General features: G+C 41.7%; 1 protein-coding gene across 9 annotated transcripts in view; it reads left to right on the top strand.

Moving 5' to 3' along the window:
* GIGYF2 (GRB10 interacting GYF protein 2) overlaps window positions 1-19,947 on the top strand; it is a 77,058-nt gene that overhangs the window by 43,691 nt on the left and 13,420 nt on the right. For 5 of the 9 annotated variants that reach the window (XR_014226714.1, XM_082288323.1, XM_082288317.1 and 2 more), the window contains 12 exons: window positions 5,521-5,700; window positions 10,619-10,836; window positions 10,925-11,084; window positions 11,162-11,362; window positions 11,842-12,032; window positions 12,724-12,883; window positions 14,794-14,960; window positions 15,345-15,433; window positions 16,427-16,534; window positions 17,084-17,181; window positions 17,683-17,783; window positions 18,566-18,727. Coding sequence is in view for 8 of the 9 variants with exons in the window: in XM_082288323.1 (XP_082144449.1) it covers window positions 5,521-5,700; window positions 10,619-10,836; window positions 10,925-11,084; window positions 11,162-11,362; window positions 11,842-12,032; window positions 12,724-12,883; window positions 14,794-14,960; window positions 15,345-15,433; window positions 16,427-16,534; window positions 17,084-17,181; window positions 17,683-17,783; window positions 18,566-18,727 (1,835 nt within the window). In the remaining variant the exon portion in view is untranslated. The remainder of the gene's footprint in view (window positions 1-5,520; window positions 5,701-10,618; window positions 10,837-10,924; window positions 11,085-11,161; window positions 11,363-11,841; window positions 12,033-12,723; window positions 12,884-14,793; window positions 14,961-15,344; window positions 15,434-16,426; window positions 16,535-17,083; window positions 17,182-17,682; window positions 17,784-18,565; window positions 18,728-19,947) is intronic. The other 4 variants (XM_082288322.1, XM_082288321.1, XM_082288320.1 and 1 more) reach the window with 4 other exon arrangements.

Genomic DNA, 19,947 nt, shown 5'->3' with positions numbered 1-19,947 from the left:
CATTTCTTTACCCAACACAAATCCTTAGCAGCCAGGGAGAAATCCTCAAACACTTACTTGGAGAAGGGGTCCCTTCCCCCTCACCTCCTTAATCAAGATAATTTTTTAGGTTTGTATAACCTAAAGTTCTACATGAAAGTTGAAAAGGCCAAAATTCCCTTGGAAAAGTTCTCATATTGCTACTGAAAACTCACTCTGTTCACTGATACTTTTTTTAACCAGTGTCAACTACTGTTTGTTTGGGTGAAGAGGAACACTCTTGTGTCTCGCTGCTGCTCCAGTTCTTCCTTTCCTGTTGTGTCCCAAGCTCTGAAATGTGAATGGAGAGGTGGATGCAGCTCATGGTGCAGCCTGCAGTCTCAGGAGGGTGTTGCTGAATTGCAGCCTAATGCTCAGAAGATGTAGACCTGGCCATTTTGATTGCCACATTGCTCCTTTGTGAAGACATGGAATTAATCACAGGATTTAGCTAAAGCCTAGGAATAAAACAAGGCAGATTAGGTGGCTTGCTGATTCCGTGCAGCAAATGAAACCACTTTCACTTAAGCTATTTGCTCTTTCACTCACTGAGTGAGGGGAATTGTTGAGGGTATGTCTGAGCGAGTGGCTGCTCAGAGTGGTCAGTGTGCTGCCCTGCTGGACCAGCTCTGAGGACAGCTCTGGAACACAGTACTGGTTCACACTTTTTTTTTTTATCCCTTGGTGAGCTGCTGATGTGGGGGCTTTGACTGAACGTCAGATGTAAGAGGATCTGAGAAACAAAGGCTGTGGTTGTTTGCAGTAAAACTACTGAAGGCCTGCTGGGAAAATTATTAATGTAGACTTTCCTGCTTAGGAAACAAAATCCTCCCTATTTTTTCTTCTTTAACCTTCCCCCAGCCCTAAATTGCAGAACATTAATTTTTTGCTTCATTAGTATGGAACATTTTAATACCTGTTCAGGCACAGCACCGAAAGCTGATAGGCATAGTGTGACTTGGAGAACCAGGGCAAGTAATGTAGTGCCAGGGGACTCCCACCAGTGCGATTAGGCTGTAGGACAGTGTGACTCGCCCTTCACCCTTCCCTCTATATTCTGTCAAAGCTGAAATTCCACTGCAGACGGCCTCACTTAGTCCCAAGCAGGATTTTGGTTTCAAACAGTATTTTCTTAGAAGCCATCTTTTGAACTGTAGAAAGCATATGCTGTGTGGTCACAGGTTTTCTAACCTAATTCAGCTGAATAAATTGGAAATCTTAACACAGTTGTACAGCAGGTTAAAGGAGATACAGTGCGTGATTTCCAGGTGTGTTATGGAATTAAACTCTTGTTAATTCCTTTGGATCTACTGGCTCACTCACACTGGTGACAGTAGAGAATGGCCCCTTTAGTGAAAGAATACGGAGTTATAGTTGAGTAGTATGTTTGAGGCCTACTGTTGAGATTGAGTGTTTATGCAGAGAGATTGAAAATTTGAAGCTAGGAATGGGATTCAGAACTTCTGATCTGTCAGTGAGAGTCACTTCATGGAATTTGTATTGCTGTGGTGTTCCTAGCATGTCCAGTAGTGTTCTAAAGAGAAGGTAGTCTTTCTCTAGAAACATCATCTTAAGGACATTTATTTTATTCTTCTGTGAAATAAACAACAAAATTAACACATTTAGACAAAGTTATTTCAGTTCCTTTAAAAATGCTGCAAAGGTTTTTCTTCTTATCTTCCCTTTGAGGAATCGTGTAGCAGGCAGCAGAGAGAAGAGAACAAGTCAAAGCACTTAATAGACTGTCTTGGTTTTTGTCCCTCTGTAGAGGAAATAGCCATGCTGTCAGTCGTCGCTTTCTTGTTTATTCTTTCCAGACAGTGAGCATGGCATAGGCTGGCAACGTGGGCTGACAGCCTGGAGGACAGAAGTTATTTGCCATTCTGTTAGTAAGTCCTCTTCATAAACACGTTGCCATGGGGCGACATTCCCGAATCCAGTCTTGTTCTCCACAGTTAGTATCCCCTCAACTCGGTGTTGCACAGATGTAGGCTTTTCTGGCTGGATACCACTCGGCTCTGTCTGAAATTTTCTGTAAACACCATTGCTGGCTTTGTGACAGGCCTGAACAGAGGTGCCCTTTTACTGCTCCTTCTCTTCAGGAAGTCCAGTCAATTAGTCCAAGGCAAAACCATAGATTGCGTTTTAGTTTCTTTCATCCTTAAAACGTTGCCAAGTCCCGACTCTGTGACCTAAGTTATTTCGGCTGAAACAATTGAGCTCAAATCTAGAAACAGTTGCAAAGAATATGCTGGGACTTTGGAAGTTATGAATTTAGATGTAAGCTGTAGGAATATTCCTGTATTCAGTTTGTCACTGTCTCTCTGTCACTTGGGTAGCTGGATTTTTCTGGTCCTTAACCTGTGACTGGCTTGCGTTTGTAAAGAACTAGTTTCTTGGCTGGTCTGTCTAATCTTCAGGATCATCTAATGCCAGACCTGTTTGGACACATACCTTGTTCTTACTGTTGCTTGCTGTGGTGTCCTAGTACCAGAAAACTGAAGTATGTCATGAGACGCCGCATTTTTTTTTCTCTTAATTCTGCTGAATGTGACATCAGAACACTCTCTGATGTGACACACTTGAGTGCTGCTGTGTTTGGAAAGATTTTGGAGCCACAGGTGATCCCATCCTCAGATGAATATAATACTGACCCCTTACATTTGGGGTTTTTTCATTTCTACATTTCTAATGCCACAGAATTTAAAATCAGAAGAAGGGCAGGATCCCACTTGAGTCTGATCTGGCAAACAGCATTTGATGATTTGTAACTTCTAGAGAGATGTGTTTCAAACCCCACTTTCTGCAAGTTCAGCATACAAAACCTGACTTTGATAGTTCAGTTCTTGGGAACAAAATCCGCTGTCCTAAGGACTAACAGACCTGAGTTGCCTTGGTTTGCCTATAGCATGAGTAGGTATGCAGGGGGGCTAAAACCTGTATATACGGTGGCAAAGCAGACTTCACAATATTCTTTAAGTAACCTTTTTTCCCAAATGTTTTTGGGAGAGTGGAACAGAGCCTGTGAGCTGAGAGCTTGTCTGTGTTAAAGAGCAGTCTCCAGAATCAACTGAACTTACAATGGAAAGGAAGAACATCCTTTTTTCTTCCTTTATTGGTAGAATCTAAAGTCTCTCAAATTATTGTTACTGAATAAGCGTCAAGTAATAGCTGTGAGTTTTTATGAAAAGAATAGATAAATCTGTATATTACTTCTCTTGTCTCAAAACAGTGTTTTGAATAACTTTTCTTTCAGTAGCTGCTTTAGTGAGAAAAAAATGAGTATCTTGTGCTGCAGAATAAAAAAAAAATTGATCGATCTCCCTCCTTTTAGCATTTAAAAAAGAAATTCAGAAAGAACGAGGCATTGTCTGTGTTGTCTGGGGCTGACGCTCCCCTGCACTGTCGGGTTGCAGCTCTCTGCTGTGCACCTCTCTGTGTTTCGCTTCCAGCTGACTCGGCTCTGTAGCTCTGCCTCCTGCTTTTCTGCTACGGGAAGCCCATCCAAGGAGCAATGGTGAGAGGCTTCCCTGCGCTTTCTGTTACCTTAGTCTGCATTTTTTAGATACCTAAAATGGAAAAAAAAAAAAAATTCCCAAACTTAGATTTTTCTGTCTAGCTTGTTCCTTTCCTGTATTTTCCATGAAGCATGGGAAAACAGAATGTGGCTGACCTTCATCTCCAAAGATTTGTCCACTCTAGATAAGAGAACTTGCCAGCGTTGCACCTACCAAATGAAGGGAGTTGAGTGCCTCCAGCAGGTTTTGTTTTGTTCAGAGTCAGTATCACCAGAGACTCCCTAAAATACACTGTCTGAAGATTGTTTTGTTTTGTTTCTCAAAACCCCAGCAAATACAGAAGTGATCTTCAGCCAGATGTCCCCTTCAGTGAAGTAAATGTGTAACTGGGTTATATTTGGCGTCATAGCTGACATTGTCTGTTGGTACTGGTGTGTAACTTTAAATTAGGTACTGGTGCTGGACTTTAAATTAGCCGATGTGCTTTAGCTCTTCATATAGGAGCAATATAAGAGGAAAGTATTCAAAAAAATTTAGAGCTGGAGAAAGATAATGGTTTTTTTTTTTCCTCTGGTGTTTTGAGATGGTGGAGAAGGGATGTCAGTTTTTCTCCAAGGTGCATGCAAAGTAGAGAGCCAGTGTGTGCTTCCTGTCTCCAGAGTGCAGTATCTCTAGTAGGAAGAATTTTCATGTTCTAAACAGAGGTCTGATTTGCCACAGAATTTCAGATCATCTTTGTTTCCTCATCTTTTTCATTGACTGAAAAAATTGCCCGATGCTAAGAAAGGGAAATGCATTGTCCTATGCTTCCTAAACTAAATTCTTAAAAATGTCTCTTTCCACCCCAGGAGTCTTAGTACATGATCATGCTTTCGTTTTTCCTGTCTTAATAAAGCAGGCATACTAAACGGGCTTCACCAAATAACCTCTTATGTTCTTGGATTTTAGGACTCTTAAGAACGAAGATTCAGTATACCTTTCTCTAGTACTTGAAAACTTTTCTTTTTATAGGTAACACTACAATTTCAGGTTAACACTGGGTAATAATATCAGTGAGGAAATGGCATCACTATGGTTCCTGTGAGAATTCTGGTGCTACACAGCTGAAGAAACATTTCAGTGATGGGCTGTCTTGTCAGGGCAAGTCACCAGTGAAAGCAACATCTGTGTTAAGCCTTGGAATGCTGGTGTATGACATGGAAATCTTGGTGTATAATGTGGAGTCTTTTCATGAAAATATTTATATTGTCCTTTTCTGACAGGGTTGCTCTTCATAAATACTTGAGGATTTTATGTTTTGTTTTAAATATAACATAATGTAAATTGAGAACTAAAAGACTATCCTAGCTCCTAAACTTCTAGTAGACTTATCCTTTAGCTCAAGCATAATTGCTTCTAGCCCTTCATACACTGACCTTGGCTCTCCAGAAGATGGATTCCCAGCATAATGTTAACATTGCTAAGTTTTTTCTCGTTTATTTCTCAGTGCTACTTTAAATTTTCAGTGTTTCCTAATAGTAAGACTGCTGTATGTCGGATTAAATAGATCTCATGTTCTTTTTATTACAGAAGTAACAAATGTGCTTGGTTTATATAATGTTTACACTGTACTCCCATTTAGCTTGAGACACTTCATGATACAGCAGTTTATTCTTTCTCTCTGCACACTTTTGCCTTCTTTCTGTTACATTTCCCTACATCTCTTAAACCGCCTTTTCCTCCTCTGTCTTTCCTATCCATGTTCCAATTGCTTATTATGCTTTGCTTTCTTCTGGATTTTTGTTTGTCTTTCCATCCCAAGGTACACAGGGACCTGGATTTCTTTTCTCTGTCATGTTTCCTTCCTGAATTTCCATTCCTCTCTTAGGTTCCTGTAACCACTTCTGGTGCATTTTTGTCTCCAAGGGAGCAAGATTTCAACCCTTTTGTATTTCTGTGTTTCGAAAGACAGGATGCATGTTCACTGGCGTGTGTTTTTTTGCAGTGAGACCAAACTTTGAGGAAGGTGGTACAGCGACTGCGGGGAGGAAACACGAATTTATACGCTCTGAGAGCGAGAACTGGCGCATCTTCAGGGAGGAACAGAATGGGGAAGATGAGGATGGAGGCTGGCGACTGGCTGGGTCACGGAGGGATGGGGAGAGGTGGCGTCCTCACAGTCCAGGTGAGAGCAGAGCTGGGCAAACATGCAGCCACGGTTACAGAGAGAGGGCAGAGGCCGTGGGGAGAGGGAGGTGCCATGATCAGGGCAAAAATAGGTTCATGCAGTTTTGGTTGTTAAATACTGTTCTGGCATGTGTGGGACTCTTGGTCACAAAACAATTAGCATAAAATTATGTACCTTTTGTTTTCCTTTTAGCATCTTCAGTACCCTTATGTATTTAAGGGAACAATACTTTTCAGGTGTTCACTTGTCTGTATTGTGCTCCAGGTGTGTAGGTGCCTAGTAAAATAAGGGGGTTTTAATAGTACTGTTTCTTTGTGGCTTTGACAGTGAGGGGAGAGAAATCACCCACATTAGACAGCACACCTAAGGCTGCAGAGTGACACTGACACTAAACCCACTCTGGTCATTGGCCTCTTTCTAGTTTCCCAGAAATGTTTGCAATGCCAAGAAGCATTCTTGGAAGATCTCAAAATATGTTGCTCTATGCATTTTGTAGTTAGTTACAGGATGTCTTGTCTCAGTAAAGTTCAAGCACCTGTTTGATTTCACTCTTCCCTTCCCTGGCCTGACAGGGCAAGTCTGTTCACTTGCTTTCCAGCATTGCATTGCCAGAGTTGCAGCAGAAATACAGAGCAGAGCTTGGTATTTCAGTAGTAGGACTGGAACATATTATATATATTTTTTTTTTCCTTCGCTTTGGAAAAGCTTGTCATACCTGGTGTGGGATTCTGGGTTTGGCTATCTTTTGGCTGCAGGAGGCTTCTGGAGTACCAGGAGAGGATTAGGTTCTTCTATTGTTACATCTTCATAGAATAATAAAATTGTTAAGTTTGGAAAAGATCTTTAAGGTGGTTGAGTCCAACCATTGACCCAGCACTGTCAAGGCCACCACTAAACCATGTCCTTAAGTGCTACATCTACATGGCTTTTAAATCCCTCCAGGGATGGGGCCTCCACCACTTCCCTGGGCATCTGTGCCAATGCTTGACAACTTTTTCAGTGAAGAAATTGCTCCTAATGCCCAATCTAAACCTCCTTTCTGGCAGTTCTAGAAGGATGATAAGGTCCCCCCACTTGAGCCTTCTTTGCTCCATGCTAAAATTAATAGGAAAGCAAAGAAAGCACAGGACATTTTTGGGGCAGAGGTGGACAACTTCTCTTCAGTACAAAATAGTCCCAGTTGCTCTTACAATGGGTCTGTTGCCCTTTTCAGCATCCCAGACTTTCAGTATGGTTATTGTTGTGAGCAACCATTACCTTTGTCCTGAGCTCTCTCCACAGCTGTGTATGACTCTCCTCTCAAACAGCTGTTCTCTTTTACTAAAATTTAGTAAAAAGCAGTGAGCCCAAGGCTTGATTTATCATCAGATGTTTTCTATTTAGAGCAAGGCTAAAAGGCAAATTTTGAAGAATATAATTTTCTTTTCCCCAGTGTTTGGTCACAGTTGTTGATCAGACACTGCTGCTTTGTTATCTAGTTGAGGTGACATCAGGCCAGCTACCTCGTGATGCAGCATGATACTCAGGAGTGGAGTGTTCTTTGAGTACCAGCCCGCATGCTTTAGCTTAAAAGGAAGCTTAGACCTCAAAGTTTAGAAGTTCATTCAGGTCTTGAACGTTTTTGGAAGATGTTCTGAGGAATGTTTTGAAAATTCATTTAACTTCCATCATGGAAAATATTACTGCTTTTTTGAATTTCAGTGTAGTAGAAACTAACTGAACTTCCCTTACAAGTTAGTTTTAGCAGGTATTGTTGAAAGCCTGTTCAAAGACTTATGTGAATCTGCAGAAAAGTTGCTGATTTTGAGATAGCCTGAGCTGACAGCTGTATTGTCCTGTTTCCAGCTTTCATCAGAGCTGTATTTGAATTCTCCTTTTAGTAGTAGTCGCAGAACTATCAAAACGGTTTAAATCACATTTTTGCTTTAAACAATGAGTTTAACTCAAATTGGTGTGGCTTAAATGGCTTCTTTGTACTTATTCTGGTGTTAGGTAATAGTATAGTCATATGTCCTGCTAAAAATAGAGAAATGTTTTCATTTGTTTAGCTGGTCCTTCCTTTGGCTTGACTCTGTGTACTCCCTGCTAGCATCTTTAGGCTGGCTTTAATATCTGCTAGAAGAGTGTGACCACAGATTTAGATTCATTGGCTGCTTCAAAATTCTCCTTTTTTTTTTTTTTTTTACTTTTAATTTTTAACCATCTTTTAAAATTATTAATGTGTAAAAAGCCCTTCTTTCTGTTGTTCCAATTCTTGCATTCATGCCATGATCGCCCTTTAAATTTGCAAGGTAAGTCTGTTTTGTCAGAACCTGCTTTGGTCTCAAAACTAGTGACTGATCTATAGATGTTTATGGTTTTGGTTACCAAGTCAGCCTTAAGGAATAGGAATAATTTTTTCTTGCCTAGAAATCCCTGATATGATTTTCTGTCTTTGCTTTAAATTGAAATTTACTTAGCTGTTTAAATTGGTCTTTTTCCTGAAAAGCATTCGAGAGAGACCTTAGGCTGTACTCTCCTGTACGCTCATATAAATACTTTTTAGTTGCTGCTTTGTTTGAAAAGCTTTTCAAATTCATCTTGATTCACTCCACTTTCAGAATCAGGTGCTGTGATTCAACTAGAGTTAAACCTTTGGGCATTGTTCCTTGTGTTGCTTAAATATCTTGAAGCAACTTGAAGCAACATTGGAGAATCTTGCACTAAAATTGAGCGAAATAAGAACTAGGTCTATATATAAGATATGCCAAAAAATGTGTACTATTCTTTTGTTAAGTGTTTAGCATTTAGTATTGGTTTAGTATATATTGACAATTTCAGTGCTGAGTTAGAATATACCTTTTAAGACATAAATAGCTGCTAATAAGGCTAATGTGTACTTGTATACACTACAGCCAGTAGTGCTGTCTTTTACCTACACTGTCACCAAAAATTGCAAGGAGTTAATTAAGCTGAAAATTATCCGTACACTTCAAATCTTGAACGTGTAACTAGTGCCTAGTGATACTATATGGCTGAACCTACAGCTATGTTTGTGTCCTAACTGTTGTTAGTTAAAAAGCTTTAGGTAAGAATTCAGGTTTATATCTACTTCTGGCTTACTTTAAAGGTTGGCAGCCTGACACTTTAGACCTGAATTACGGCCTATATTCTAACTGGGCTTTTACAAACATTTTTTTACTAAGAAACAAGGGCATGTGTCTGCTGCACCTATGTCTTCTTGCCTCTCCATGTAGCTCTGAAAATGCGGGAGCTGTAAAAGGTGATGCGACTAAATCTCTGCAAGCAGACTACATCGTTATTCATTTGAACTTTGAACATGCCCAGGCTTAACAAAATTCACCTTCAAAAAGCACGTTTCTGGGTCTCACTATGAAAAGCTGCACTCCTGGTATTGGGATGTGAACTGTGGAAAAATAGCAGCTCCTGTCAATGCAGGCCCATTTATGGCTGTTCAGGAAATTCTTAATACTGAATTTTCCTATTCCACATGAAAGAGAGCTGAAGAAGAGATGCTCAGCCGTTTGTGAGGCTAGGGTAGCAAACAGGCAGAGCTGTTCATCCATGCACTGTGGCACTGCCAGAGTCAGGCCATAGCTCTGTTTGTCCCCTTGCTGGGAGCCCTGACATGGACACTGCTGCTTGTCATGAGGAGCTGTCTGTCCAGGGACTCAATCAGAACTGCTGTCTGGTTGTCAACAACCTTTCACACTTAAATCTCTTTCCTCAATAACATTAAAAAGATTGCCTCAGAACACTGATTTGATGGTTTAATACTTCCTTCTTTGCGAAGCATAACTAGAAAGCATAGGTTAAGTTATCCAGTGGAATTATTTGCAAATAAGCACACATGGAATAGTGAAGGCATTGTTAAAGTCTGACATTTGTGTTTTCTTGGTAGAATTTAAGATTGAAGTTCATAATGTTTCTGGAAGGAGTTTGTTTTACATTTCCTTTATTTGTGAGACAAAGATGGATTTTTGTATGGCTAATATTAATAGTTAGGGTATTAAGGTCAGTGTGGAAGCATTCCTCAGTCATGAAACAGGACCACATTTCTCCCCTTTACTGTGATTTTTGTTTTGGTAGCCATTTGATACTGTGAGGCTGCACTGATCATGGTGCACAGATTCTTGGAGCAAAAAAAAGAATTTACTTTTTTTTGAAAGCTGTGTACAGACCTTTCACTCCCAATTTGTTTTCCTTAGCGGCCAGTGCTTTACAGTTTAAATAACATTATTGCACTCAGAGGATTTGAAGCTTGGCTGAATGAAATTGTCTTCTGAATATGAAGTTCACTTGAATTGGGAAAGTTTTCCCACTTCTTATCTTTCCAAGTTTTGGTATTCTATGGCTAAAAAAAACCATTCAAGAGACTGACCAGTCCTTTCAAAGGTATTTGAACAGTTATCACTACCATTTCTCATGTATATGCACAAAAGCGTATCTAAGGGCAAGAGGCAAAAAACATGGGTGTTCTGTTCAGGATGAGACTTCTGCAGAGTCCCTGAAGGAAAATACAAACTCTTATACATGTAAAGGTGCCAAAAAAAGACTTAAGTCAAAGATGGCTGGTAAATTCAATTGGCAACTAGTGTTGCTTGTCTTATTTTGGTGCCTGTTTAAGATTTTGTAGCCCAGCTTTTTTAGCTGTATGTGGTTTTTAATGCTTATTCCACAATTTATAATGCGGGGATATACTGTGGACAATATTTGAAAGGCTTCTGCTTATTGGCGAGATGCTCCTTTTCTTTGCCTTGTCCTTGAAGTCGCCCGTTCACAGGGAGGCTCTGTACCATGTAGGGGCTTTCTGAATTGCTGTCAGTGTCCCCTTGTGTCGTTCCCCCCCCCTCCCCGCCCCATTGTGTGAGTGCTGCCCTGGGACCATGTGGTAAAGCTCCTTTCCCCGCCTTAGATGGCCCTCGTTCCGCAGGCTGGCGGGAGCACATGGAGCGACGGCGGAGATTCGAGTTCGATTTCCGGGACCGAGACGACGAGCGGGGCTATCGCCGCGTGCGCTGCGGCAGCGGCAGCATGGACGACGACAGGGACAGTCTCCCTGAGTGGTGCTTGGAGGACGCAGAGGAAGAAATGGGCACTTTTGACTCCTCTGGAGCATTTCTCTCTTTAAAGGTGAAAAGCTGCTTTGGGCCCTTGGGTCACTTGGAGCAAATGTCCTGTGATGTCGGGTGGGTTATGGATGATTGCGTTGACTTTGCAGAAGGTGCAGAAGGAGCCGATACCGGAGGAACAGGAGATGGACTTCCGGCCTGTGGAGGAAGGGGAGGAAAGGTCTGATTCTGAAGGGAGCCACAATGAAGAAGCCAAAGATCATGAAAAGACCAAGAAAGAGGGGGAGAAAACAGAAAAAGTAGTGGCAGGTAAGGGGGACTTCTTCTGCAACTGTCAATGTAGAATTTCTGTTAATTCAGTTACTTAGGACTGTGCCCTGTTACAGAAGCAGTGGAGGAGGCAGCTCAGGCATCGTCTCCAGCTGCCAGGTCAGACACTCCACCGAAATCCCAGCCTCCAGACCCGCTGCAGACAAACCTTTTTGAAAGGAAGGAAGAGTCTGTGCCAGAAAGAACAGAAAAAGCAGAAGATAAAGAGAATCGAGTGGAGAATACACTGTCAGCCAAAATGTCCAACAGAGGGGAAGGTAATAAACCTGACAGATAAATTTAGTAAGTTTCCATTACTCACTGTGAGTAGTCCTGGCCCCTTAAAAGAGGCAAGGACTGGATTATTGTGATGGAAAGCCACAATTCACTGACTGATCTATAAATACAGGATTTGTTGGATATGCCATCTCAAATGCTTGCAGTGCACTAGTACTTCACACTGAAATGCGTTGTGGATGTGCCTCAGTGTGGTTCAGCAGAGCATTATGGACAAGTGTGTGTGGCCAGGAAATGGGATACGCTGAAATCTGCCGAGTTCTGCACTGATAGAACTAAACTGTTTGTTTCTTGAAGTTAGGTTGGGTGCCTGTGCTGTAAACAGTACTTTCAGGAAGATCTGAAAATGCTTTTGCTTTGGTGCTAAGTTTGAGCCGTTGAATATTCTCTGCATTAAGTTCTTAAAAGTAATTGTCATTTATGTTAAAGATAATAAACTAACTTCAACATTTTTCTTTAGATTTGGCTTCTCTTGCTCAACCTTTGCCACAGATTTCTGCAGACACAGCTGCTTCTGCTCATCTTTCTCCTCCTGTTTCCAATTCAAATCCTGTTCTGCGGCCAGTTCAAACACCTGTCACAGCTGCTCCAGGCATGGGCAACATTCCCGCTGACCCAGATGATGAAGAGGGCCTCAAACACCTAGAGCAGGTAAAATTTCTCAAATTCCTTTGTTGTTGACAGTAGTGAGACTGGAGGAATGTGGAATGCAAAAAACACTTGAAGCCAATAAAATCAGAAATGCAGCTGAAACTTTACACTGAAAGCTGCTTCTCTCCTTTTTTTTTTTTTTGGCCAAAAGTTCAAACTGTTGTCTTTTTATGGATCAGGATGCTATACCCTGTGTTAAAGAGCTGGAGACCATAGTGCTTATGGCCACTGTCAAGTTGCATATGATTTGCCTTGAGAAATTGTGTGTGTCTGTTAAAACCCCTAAACAAACAAACCATCAAACAAGCAAAACCGCAACCAAAAATCCCGTAAGTGAAGCACAAGACTTGTTGATGAAAGTGTGGTGACGGCTGAGATGTAGAGCCTTCTTTGTGCTCATGCTCCCATGCCTGTTTTATTTTTCGCTCTGGTACTGTGTTGGGACCTCCTTGGCAAATTGTTCTAAAGCTTTTCTTAAGCAGGTGAACTGTGCTTGTTCAGGATTCTGCCAGCATGGTAGACAGCCCCAGGTTTGTGTAGCAGTCACGCCTGTCCTGGGGCTGCCTGTCATTCCTGGTACACTCTGGAGCACTGGGTAGCACAAGGTGGTTGTATTTGACACACACATTTTCAAATCTGTAAGCCCCCATCTAACTCTCTTATTTCTTGCTGGTTTTGATGTCTCCTGCAGCAAGCAGAAAAAATGGTGGCATATCTGCAGGACAGTGCCCTTGATGATGAAAGACTAGCAGCAAAAATTCAAGAGCACAGAGCAAAGGGTTCCTCTATGCCGTTGTTCCATGAAGCCATGCAGAAGTGGTACTACAAAGATCCACAAGGAGAAATTCAGGGTAGGTCTGTGCCATTTACACTTCCTCTTTTGTTTCCTGGAATTGTTAAAGAGGTCTTCACAGAATTACCACCAAGAGATGCTGGCGCTTGTTTTTAACAGAAGCAGCACAGGGAATTTACCATTCTAGAATTAGGTTTTGAATATATCTTCAACTCATCACTGCCCCCATGAGCTCAGCAGGCCTAACATCCAGAACTATGCTTTATCATGGCTGAGGTTTGCCATCATTTTATGTTTCTGTAAATTAGGTTAGACCAAAGCCTGTTTTACATGCCAGTAGTTACTCAGATTTCCAGATAACAGTGGAAACAAACAAAGAACGTGACCACTGAAGTAGCTTGTTGTGAAGAATCCACAAGAAACCATGAAATTAGTTTTCTAGACTCAGCCTGACGATGTGGAGTAGTCAGGGAAGGGTGGTTTGTTTAGAATTGAGGGGAAAGAGGAATCAAGTTTCCACCAGCCAGTGCTTGTGCAGAATCTGTTTAAATTGTGCTTGCAGCCGGTGCACTGTTTGTTCATATAACAGATAGGAACTGTTTCCTGCTTTCAGTTTTTGCTTAAGAATTTTTTTCCTTTTTCAATGAAATTTGGAGCAGGCCTTTCATATAGATATTTGCATCTTTGCTTTCAGAAGGCACTTTTCTTTTGGAGGTCCCAGGGCTCTGTTTTAGCAGCTGCTTATCTGCTTCCCGAAAGTGCAGTTAAAACAGTGTATTTCTTCGTTGCTGTACTTCACACTGTGTAGTGTGAATGACTTCTCAGCTGTGAACTCCAGATAGGATTGGTGGGGGTGTTGTTTGTGAGATCTGTGCCAATCTCTTGTCTGCAGGTATTGCATATCTTTAGGGTTTTCTTCTCACCCCTTCAAGTTTAAAGAATGTTAACCATGAAGTGCTTCTATTTGCTCAGTATATGTCAGTCACTGCTGGGTGTTTATTGCTGGGTGATCTACATATTTTTGTTGTTGGATTAGGTACTTCCTCAAATATGTTGTCAAAAAGTAAACACTTCATATAATTATTTCTTCTTGGGGATAACCTCTTGTGGTTTCATATTCTCTAGGAGGAATTGCCTTCTAGAGTAACTCCTTACACAGAAGGCAAGAGTTGCTGAATATTCCTGCTTTTCAGAAGATGTTTTTGTGAAACTTATTTATGTGGTTCTTACTTGGTTAAGTAACATTTTTAATACTGGTTTTACATCTATTTGAATACGTAAAATTAGTATGGAAGCCCTCCTTTGAAAGGAATGACTGAAGTCTTTCTCAGAAAAAAGAGGAAGAGAAGGAAAAGTGTAGATTTTTACAAAGGAAAGAAACTGGATCCTCATTATCCTAAAAAATGAAGTTGTTCACTCAGACATGGATCTGTTAATCTGCTAAGTTCCAGAAGCAAAACTTGTGTAAAACATGAGAGTTCCTCTGATTTGAAGGCAAGAGTTGAAGCAGGCTAAGATTGTTGAATTATCTGTGCAGTGGGGAAAGCAGCACTTATGGTTCAAGCACTGTCAGCCAGCAGGTACTGCTGAGCTCCAGAGTGGAAGCTGCAGCTGCTGTGAGCCTGAAGCAGTGAGTGCTGCTGGAGGACAGCAGGGGAATTAGCTGGACCAAGCCCCACACCACTGTGGTTGCTTGCCTTTCACCCCAGAGCTGACCTGTCTCCCTCCAAAGCAAGGTGAAAGCCATAATGCACTTTTCCTGTGACTGTGGGGCAGTGCTGTAGCCCCTGTGGAGATGTGCATGGACACTCCAGCCTTGGATGAGCAGTGTCCCTGCGAGTGGGTGAGGCAGACAGGAGCACCTGGTGCTGGGGACTGTGTGACCAAAGCCAGCTCCTTGTTTCCAGCATGCTGAATCTGGCCTTGCTTCCCCTTCCCCACAACATGTGTTGGTTGATGTGATTTCAGGTCCATTCAGTAATCAGGAGATGGCAGAGTGGTTCCAGGCTGGGTACTTCACGATGTCGCTGTTGGTGAAGAGAGCCTGTGACGAGACTTTCCAGCCACTTGGAGACATCATGAAAATGTGGGGCAGGGTTCCCTTCACTCCAGGCCCAGCACCGCTTCCGCATCTGGTAATTATGTGGTAGTTACAGTATTCAAACAGTCCTCAAACAAGTGGGAACTTAATTATTTAGGTGTCATCTACTCTGTCTTGGAATTGCAGGTGTTCCAAGCACCAAAGTTGAACTTGGTGTTAGATTACTTTTGCAAGAGTAGAAAAGAAACGTAATTTAAAAATGTTTGGTTTGCCAGGTTTGTGGCTGGGAGGCTGGGTCCTGTGATAAGTAAGGGTGCTGTGTATTTCACAGGCTTTGTAAATCTTCATCTTGGTCTAGGTTTTTTCCTATTTTTTTTTTTTCTGGTCAAAATACAACTTTTACATTTCTTGCATTTGCAATCTACTACTCCTAGTATATATGCTATTGAAAAAGAATTTTTTTTATCCCTATACGTAGGGCGAGCTGGACCAAGAGCGACTGACTAGACAACAAGAGTTGGCTCTGATCCAAATGCAGCACCTCCAGTATCAGCATCTTTTAATACAGTAAGACTTCCTGTCCCAGAGATCTTCCAGTGGCTCTGTTCTGCTCTGCCTTTAGTCATCTGGGTTTAGCTGCTTGTCATTGTTTCCTTGGGCAGTGGGGCTGGGAGTGCTTCACCTCCAACAGCCATAGCTGCTTCCACAAACACCAGAGATGTTGATAGTCTATGGGATTAGCGCAGTGCAGCTGCCCCAGGCTCACTTTTCAGAGTCCTTTTCAGTGTTACACATTGCTACTTTGGTGAGACCTGCTTTATAGGTAGCTGTTATGGTCAGACTGAATCCCAGGTGTCCTAGTAACGACCTTCAGATGTTGTGATGCCAGAGGAAGGCTACACATCTTTGGAACTGGAGATGGAGAAGGCAGAACTTACCTTTGGTCTGCTTGCTCAGCTCTCTGAAGATCAGTGGAATGCCCTGCTGGGCAAAGCAGTTTGTCATCCATTTTGCCAAAGCTGTCAGTTGTTCAGTTATGGCCAGTTCCTGACAGCTTGTTTTGCAGCAGCTTGGAGGAAAGAAAGCAGTCAGACTGCTTGTTTAGGGGAACCTGAAAGCATATGTCATGATTACAGTTTTTCAATACTGATTGTCAGCTTATGATTGAGGCAAGAGCCTGCTCCTGTACTAGGCAATGCCTTGACATACTGGGGAAGAGACTGATTGTAGGTGGGCAGTGGTCAAAACCAGATTAATTTGAGTTATGGAATATGGAATTTAGACAAAAAAGGAAAGTAGTGTTGCACAGCTTACAAGAGAAACATGGGGCAGTAATAGCCAGGTGACATAGCTGAGGGTGAAGAGAAGTCTGGTTCTGCTCATGTGAGCCAGCTGGCTGTATTCTTACATTTTGATTCTTGCCGAGCTCCGGTTCTGTGGTTTCCTCTAGTATTTAGCATGTATGTTATATGGGTCAGTGGGCATTAGTCCCAGAGCATGAATCTCTCTGCAACTTGGGCATAAGTGAACAAATACCATTTGTCTGCTTCTCTTTTGAAGACAACAGTATGCACAGATGCTGGCTCAGCAGCAGAAGGCAGCCCTCTCATCCCAGCAGCAGCAGCAGCTCGCTATTCTCCTGCAACAGTTCCAGGCCCTGAAGATGAGGTGAGCTGGCCCAGACTTCTGTTCTTCCTGTACTCTAGTTTGTATACAACAATAATTCCATCTTGTCAGCTGTCTGTCCTAGTTAAGTTTGTTCATATTTTAGGATTACATATTTTAAAGATGGTAATGAGAATATGAGTATGTATCAGAATAACAGGAAACAGTTTCAGGATATGGAGTACTTCTTTATATATGTAGTCTTTGCCTCAGAGAGTGTTTATGGAAATTAAGAGTTGAAACTGTAACTGTCTGGCAGCTGTGTTGTGCTGGTCACAGAGGGGCTTTGCCTGTTCTGCAGTACTGTAGGATGCTTGTTTCTCAAACTGGCCTCTAAGCAGCAAATGCAAAACTGTAGCTTAGCCCTTGACTTAGCAGCAGGGGCAAGATCAGCAAGAACTCTGCAAGCAACTAGTGTTGTCCTATCATATTTTTGTTTTAAATAGAGGTGTGGAAGGAAAGCAATGTGTTACAAGTTACTGAATCTCATGCGTGTTCAGAGCACTCCCCTCCCTGGAAGTGGCATGCTGACTCTTCCTATTGGTATTACAGAATATCTGAACAGAACATGATGCCCCCTGTTACAAGGTCTGTGTCAGTGCCGGACACTGGCTCAATATGGGAACTTCAGTCAGCTTCACAGCCTACAGGTAAGGTGCCTAGCCTGGGTCAGGTCTCTTGGGAAAAGTCCATGCATTAAGAGTCGGCATCTTTGAGATGATCCTTCCCTTTTTGACACGAGGGGAAGTTATTTTTGCATCATGATGTTTAACTGGATCAGCCTGCTTTGCCTTGCACTATATAAGTTCCATTTGAGAGTGGTGAAGAATACGGTAATTTTTCCAATGCTCATGGGAAGTCTAGCTCTGAAGGGATTGTTCTGTTTAAGGGTGTTCTGCTCTGATGGGAGGAGGAGTTGGAATAGCTGGTTCTTCTGTAGAATTTCTTAGGAAACCCAGCCTTCCTTCAGTCATGGACGAGCCTTGTTCTGCAGGAAGACAAGGTGGCCCTCTACTGACGAAGGTGGAAGTGTTAATATTATTTGAGTTCCTGAAACATAGTAACAGCATACCCAAGATTCTCCCATTTCAGTTACGTTTTGTTCATGTGCTTATTTTTGCTTGTCAATGTTTGTTTTCTTCACTGTCTAGTCTGGGAAGGAAGCAGTGTCTGGGATCTGCCCATTGATACTGCAGCTCAGGGACCAGCTCTAGAACAACTTCAGCAACTCGAGAAGGCCAAAGCTGCAAAGGTCAGAAACTGTTTTGTACTGTAAGAAGTTGGGATTGCTCTTCTGCAATGTAATTGTGGTTCTTGAGCCAATGGAAGACCGAGCTCTTCAATGGATGACTTTGACTAGGTTTTCATGGAAAACACCATAAAGAGAATAGGGGTTATAAAAACAAGTTATGAAATCCTTGTGGACTGCTGTTTGGAAACCATTGCTGTGGAGGTACTACTGACCTCTGAAATAGCGGTCGTGTTCTACATTTGTGATTAAAACTCTTCGCTAGCCACCTCTGTTTTAGACTGAGATCATCATGAGCTGTCAGGCCAAGCCCTGAGTTGGGACCAGGTAGTTGTTCTCTTAATTGTTGTGATTTTCACCGGAACTGGTTTGGGGAATCATAAGAGTCCTATTTGCCAGGGTTATTCCACAGGTACTCTAGTATTAAATTATTTTTGTGACTTTGAACCTGTATGACTCTGTACCTTTCCTGAAAATTATTATTTTATGATGACTGCAAAGCAACTCAGTACTCGCTTCCAAAGTTAGAGGGTATTTTGAGGAGCTGATGTAGAAAGACTGACTAGAGAACTGGTGTTTGTTACAAACAGAAATTGTCCAAAATTGTTCTGTTTCAGGAATCTGACCCCAGTAGGCAGCCAGCCGATAGGTAAAATTGCAATTGAGGGAGAGCATCTCTGAGGCTTCATCTGTTAAGCTGTTACTATAATTTCAGCAGAGTTGCCCTAAGAAATGGTGTAGGAATACGTTACCTGCATCTGAGTATAGTTTTATGTGAATTGTAGCTAGAGCAAGAGAGGAGAGAAGTGGAAATGAGGGCCAAACGAGAGGAAGAGGAGAGGAAAAGGCAGGAGGAGCTTCGGAGGCAACAAGAAGAGCTACTTAGGAGGCAGCAGGAAGATGAGAGGAAACGACGGGAAGAAGAAGAACTGGCCCGCAGGAAGCAAGTGAGTTTCCTCAATGTAGTTAATCTCTAATTAATTATAATACTTTATAAAACTCACTTTAAGAATCCTGTGGGGTCCAATTAATCTTTGGTAGGTGTGTATGAAGACAGTTTTAATATTTTTCATGTGAGTATATTAAATTATGATTCTTCTGTTCTTGATTTTTTTAAGAGCCCAAACTGCAACCTGAGAAATGGGCTTTGATGCTTCTCTAAGATAGGTTTCTGTTTGTGAGCACAAGGCCTTTATTCCATGTGGAATATCCCTTCTCAACTTTTTAGTGTCAATGTTAGACTTTAGTTAGTTAGTTACTGCATGTTTTAATCTTTATTTGCCATTTATGCAGTCGAGTGTTCTATGAAGATATGTTCTGGAGTAGATGGAGCTTGAGCAGCTGTTTTAAATGAATAAGAGGTAGAGGGCTATAGTGGACAAAAAGTGATGTGACATTCAGCTTATTTTTTCCTTGTGTTTTTTTTTGTTTTTTTTTTTTAACTTAGTAAATTATTTTTTTGAATAAATTATGATCTGGGTAATAGTCTGTCAGCTTTTTTACTTGAGTTGATGCTTGGGAAAGGAAAGGATGTAGTTTGGTCAAGCATATTTCTTAAAAACAATTATGTGGTCAGTGTTGCGGTAGCAGAATGAATGTAGGAATTGTAGTATGTGCTTAATCTTCCAAGAATACAAAATGGAGACATTGTTAGTTTGGCATTTTTAGCACTTCCTTCTGAATTCTGTATGGAAGAAAATGTAGTTGTTCCTTAAGTGTTGCAGCAGGGAAAGACAGTGAAAGTTAAAGTTTTCACTCCACGTGTGAAGGATAAGGGCAAGCACAAGGCTGAGCTTGTTCACTAAGGAGTTAGTCAGTAACTGTCCTGAAAAGTACCGCATGAATAATAGGCAAAAGTACTCAATAATTCTGTCCTTTGTAGTATTTCTTATGAGCTTAGGTAGGCAGTCGTAAAAGGGTGTTCCTGCTTTAAGGATCAGACACTTCAGAGGAAGCCTCTAGAACCTCTACTTTTGTTTGGAATTTCGTTGTAGATCTCAGTTCACTCAGGGTTTGGGTTTTGTCACGGAAGATCTATTTTAATTGGCACAGTATGACGTAGATAACTTTCATGGTATCTTTTGGAATCGAGTCTGCAAATAAGTGGCTCCTTGCTTTAGCGTACCTACTTTGTGTGCAGGAAGTCATTGTGCTGTACAGTGGAAAA

This window comes from Coloeus monedula (assembly GCF_965178545.1).
Source record: "Coloeus monedula genome assembly, chromosome: 10".
NCBI lineage: Eukaryota > Metazoa > Chordata > Aves > Passeriformes > Corvidae > Coloeus > Coloeus monedula.
The sequence above is the reverse complement of the archived record's forward strand: the minus strand, read 5'-3'. Positions and strand labels throughout refer to the sequence as shown.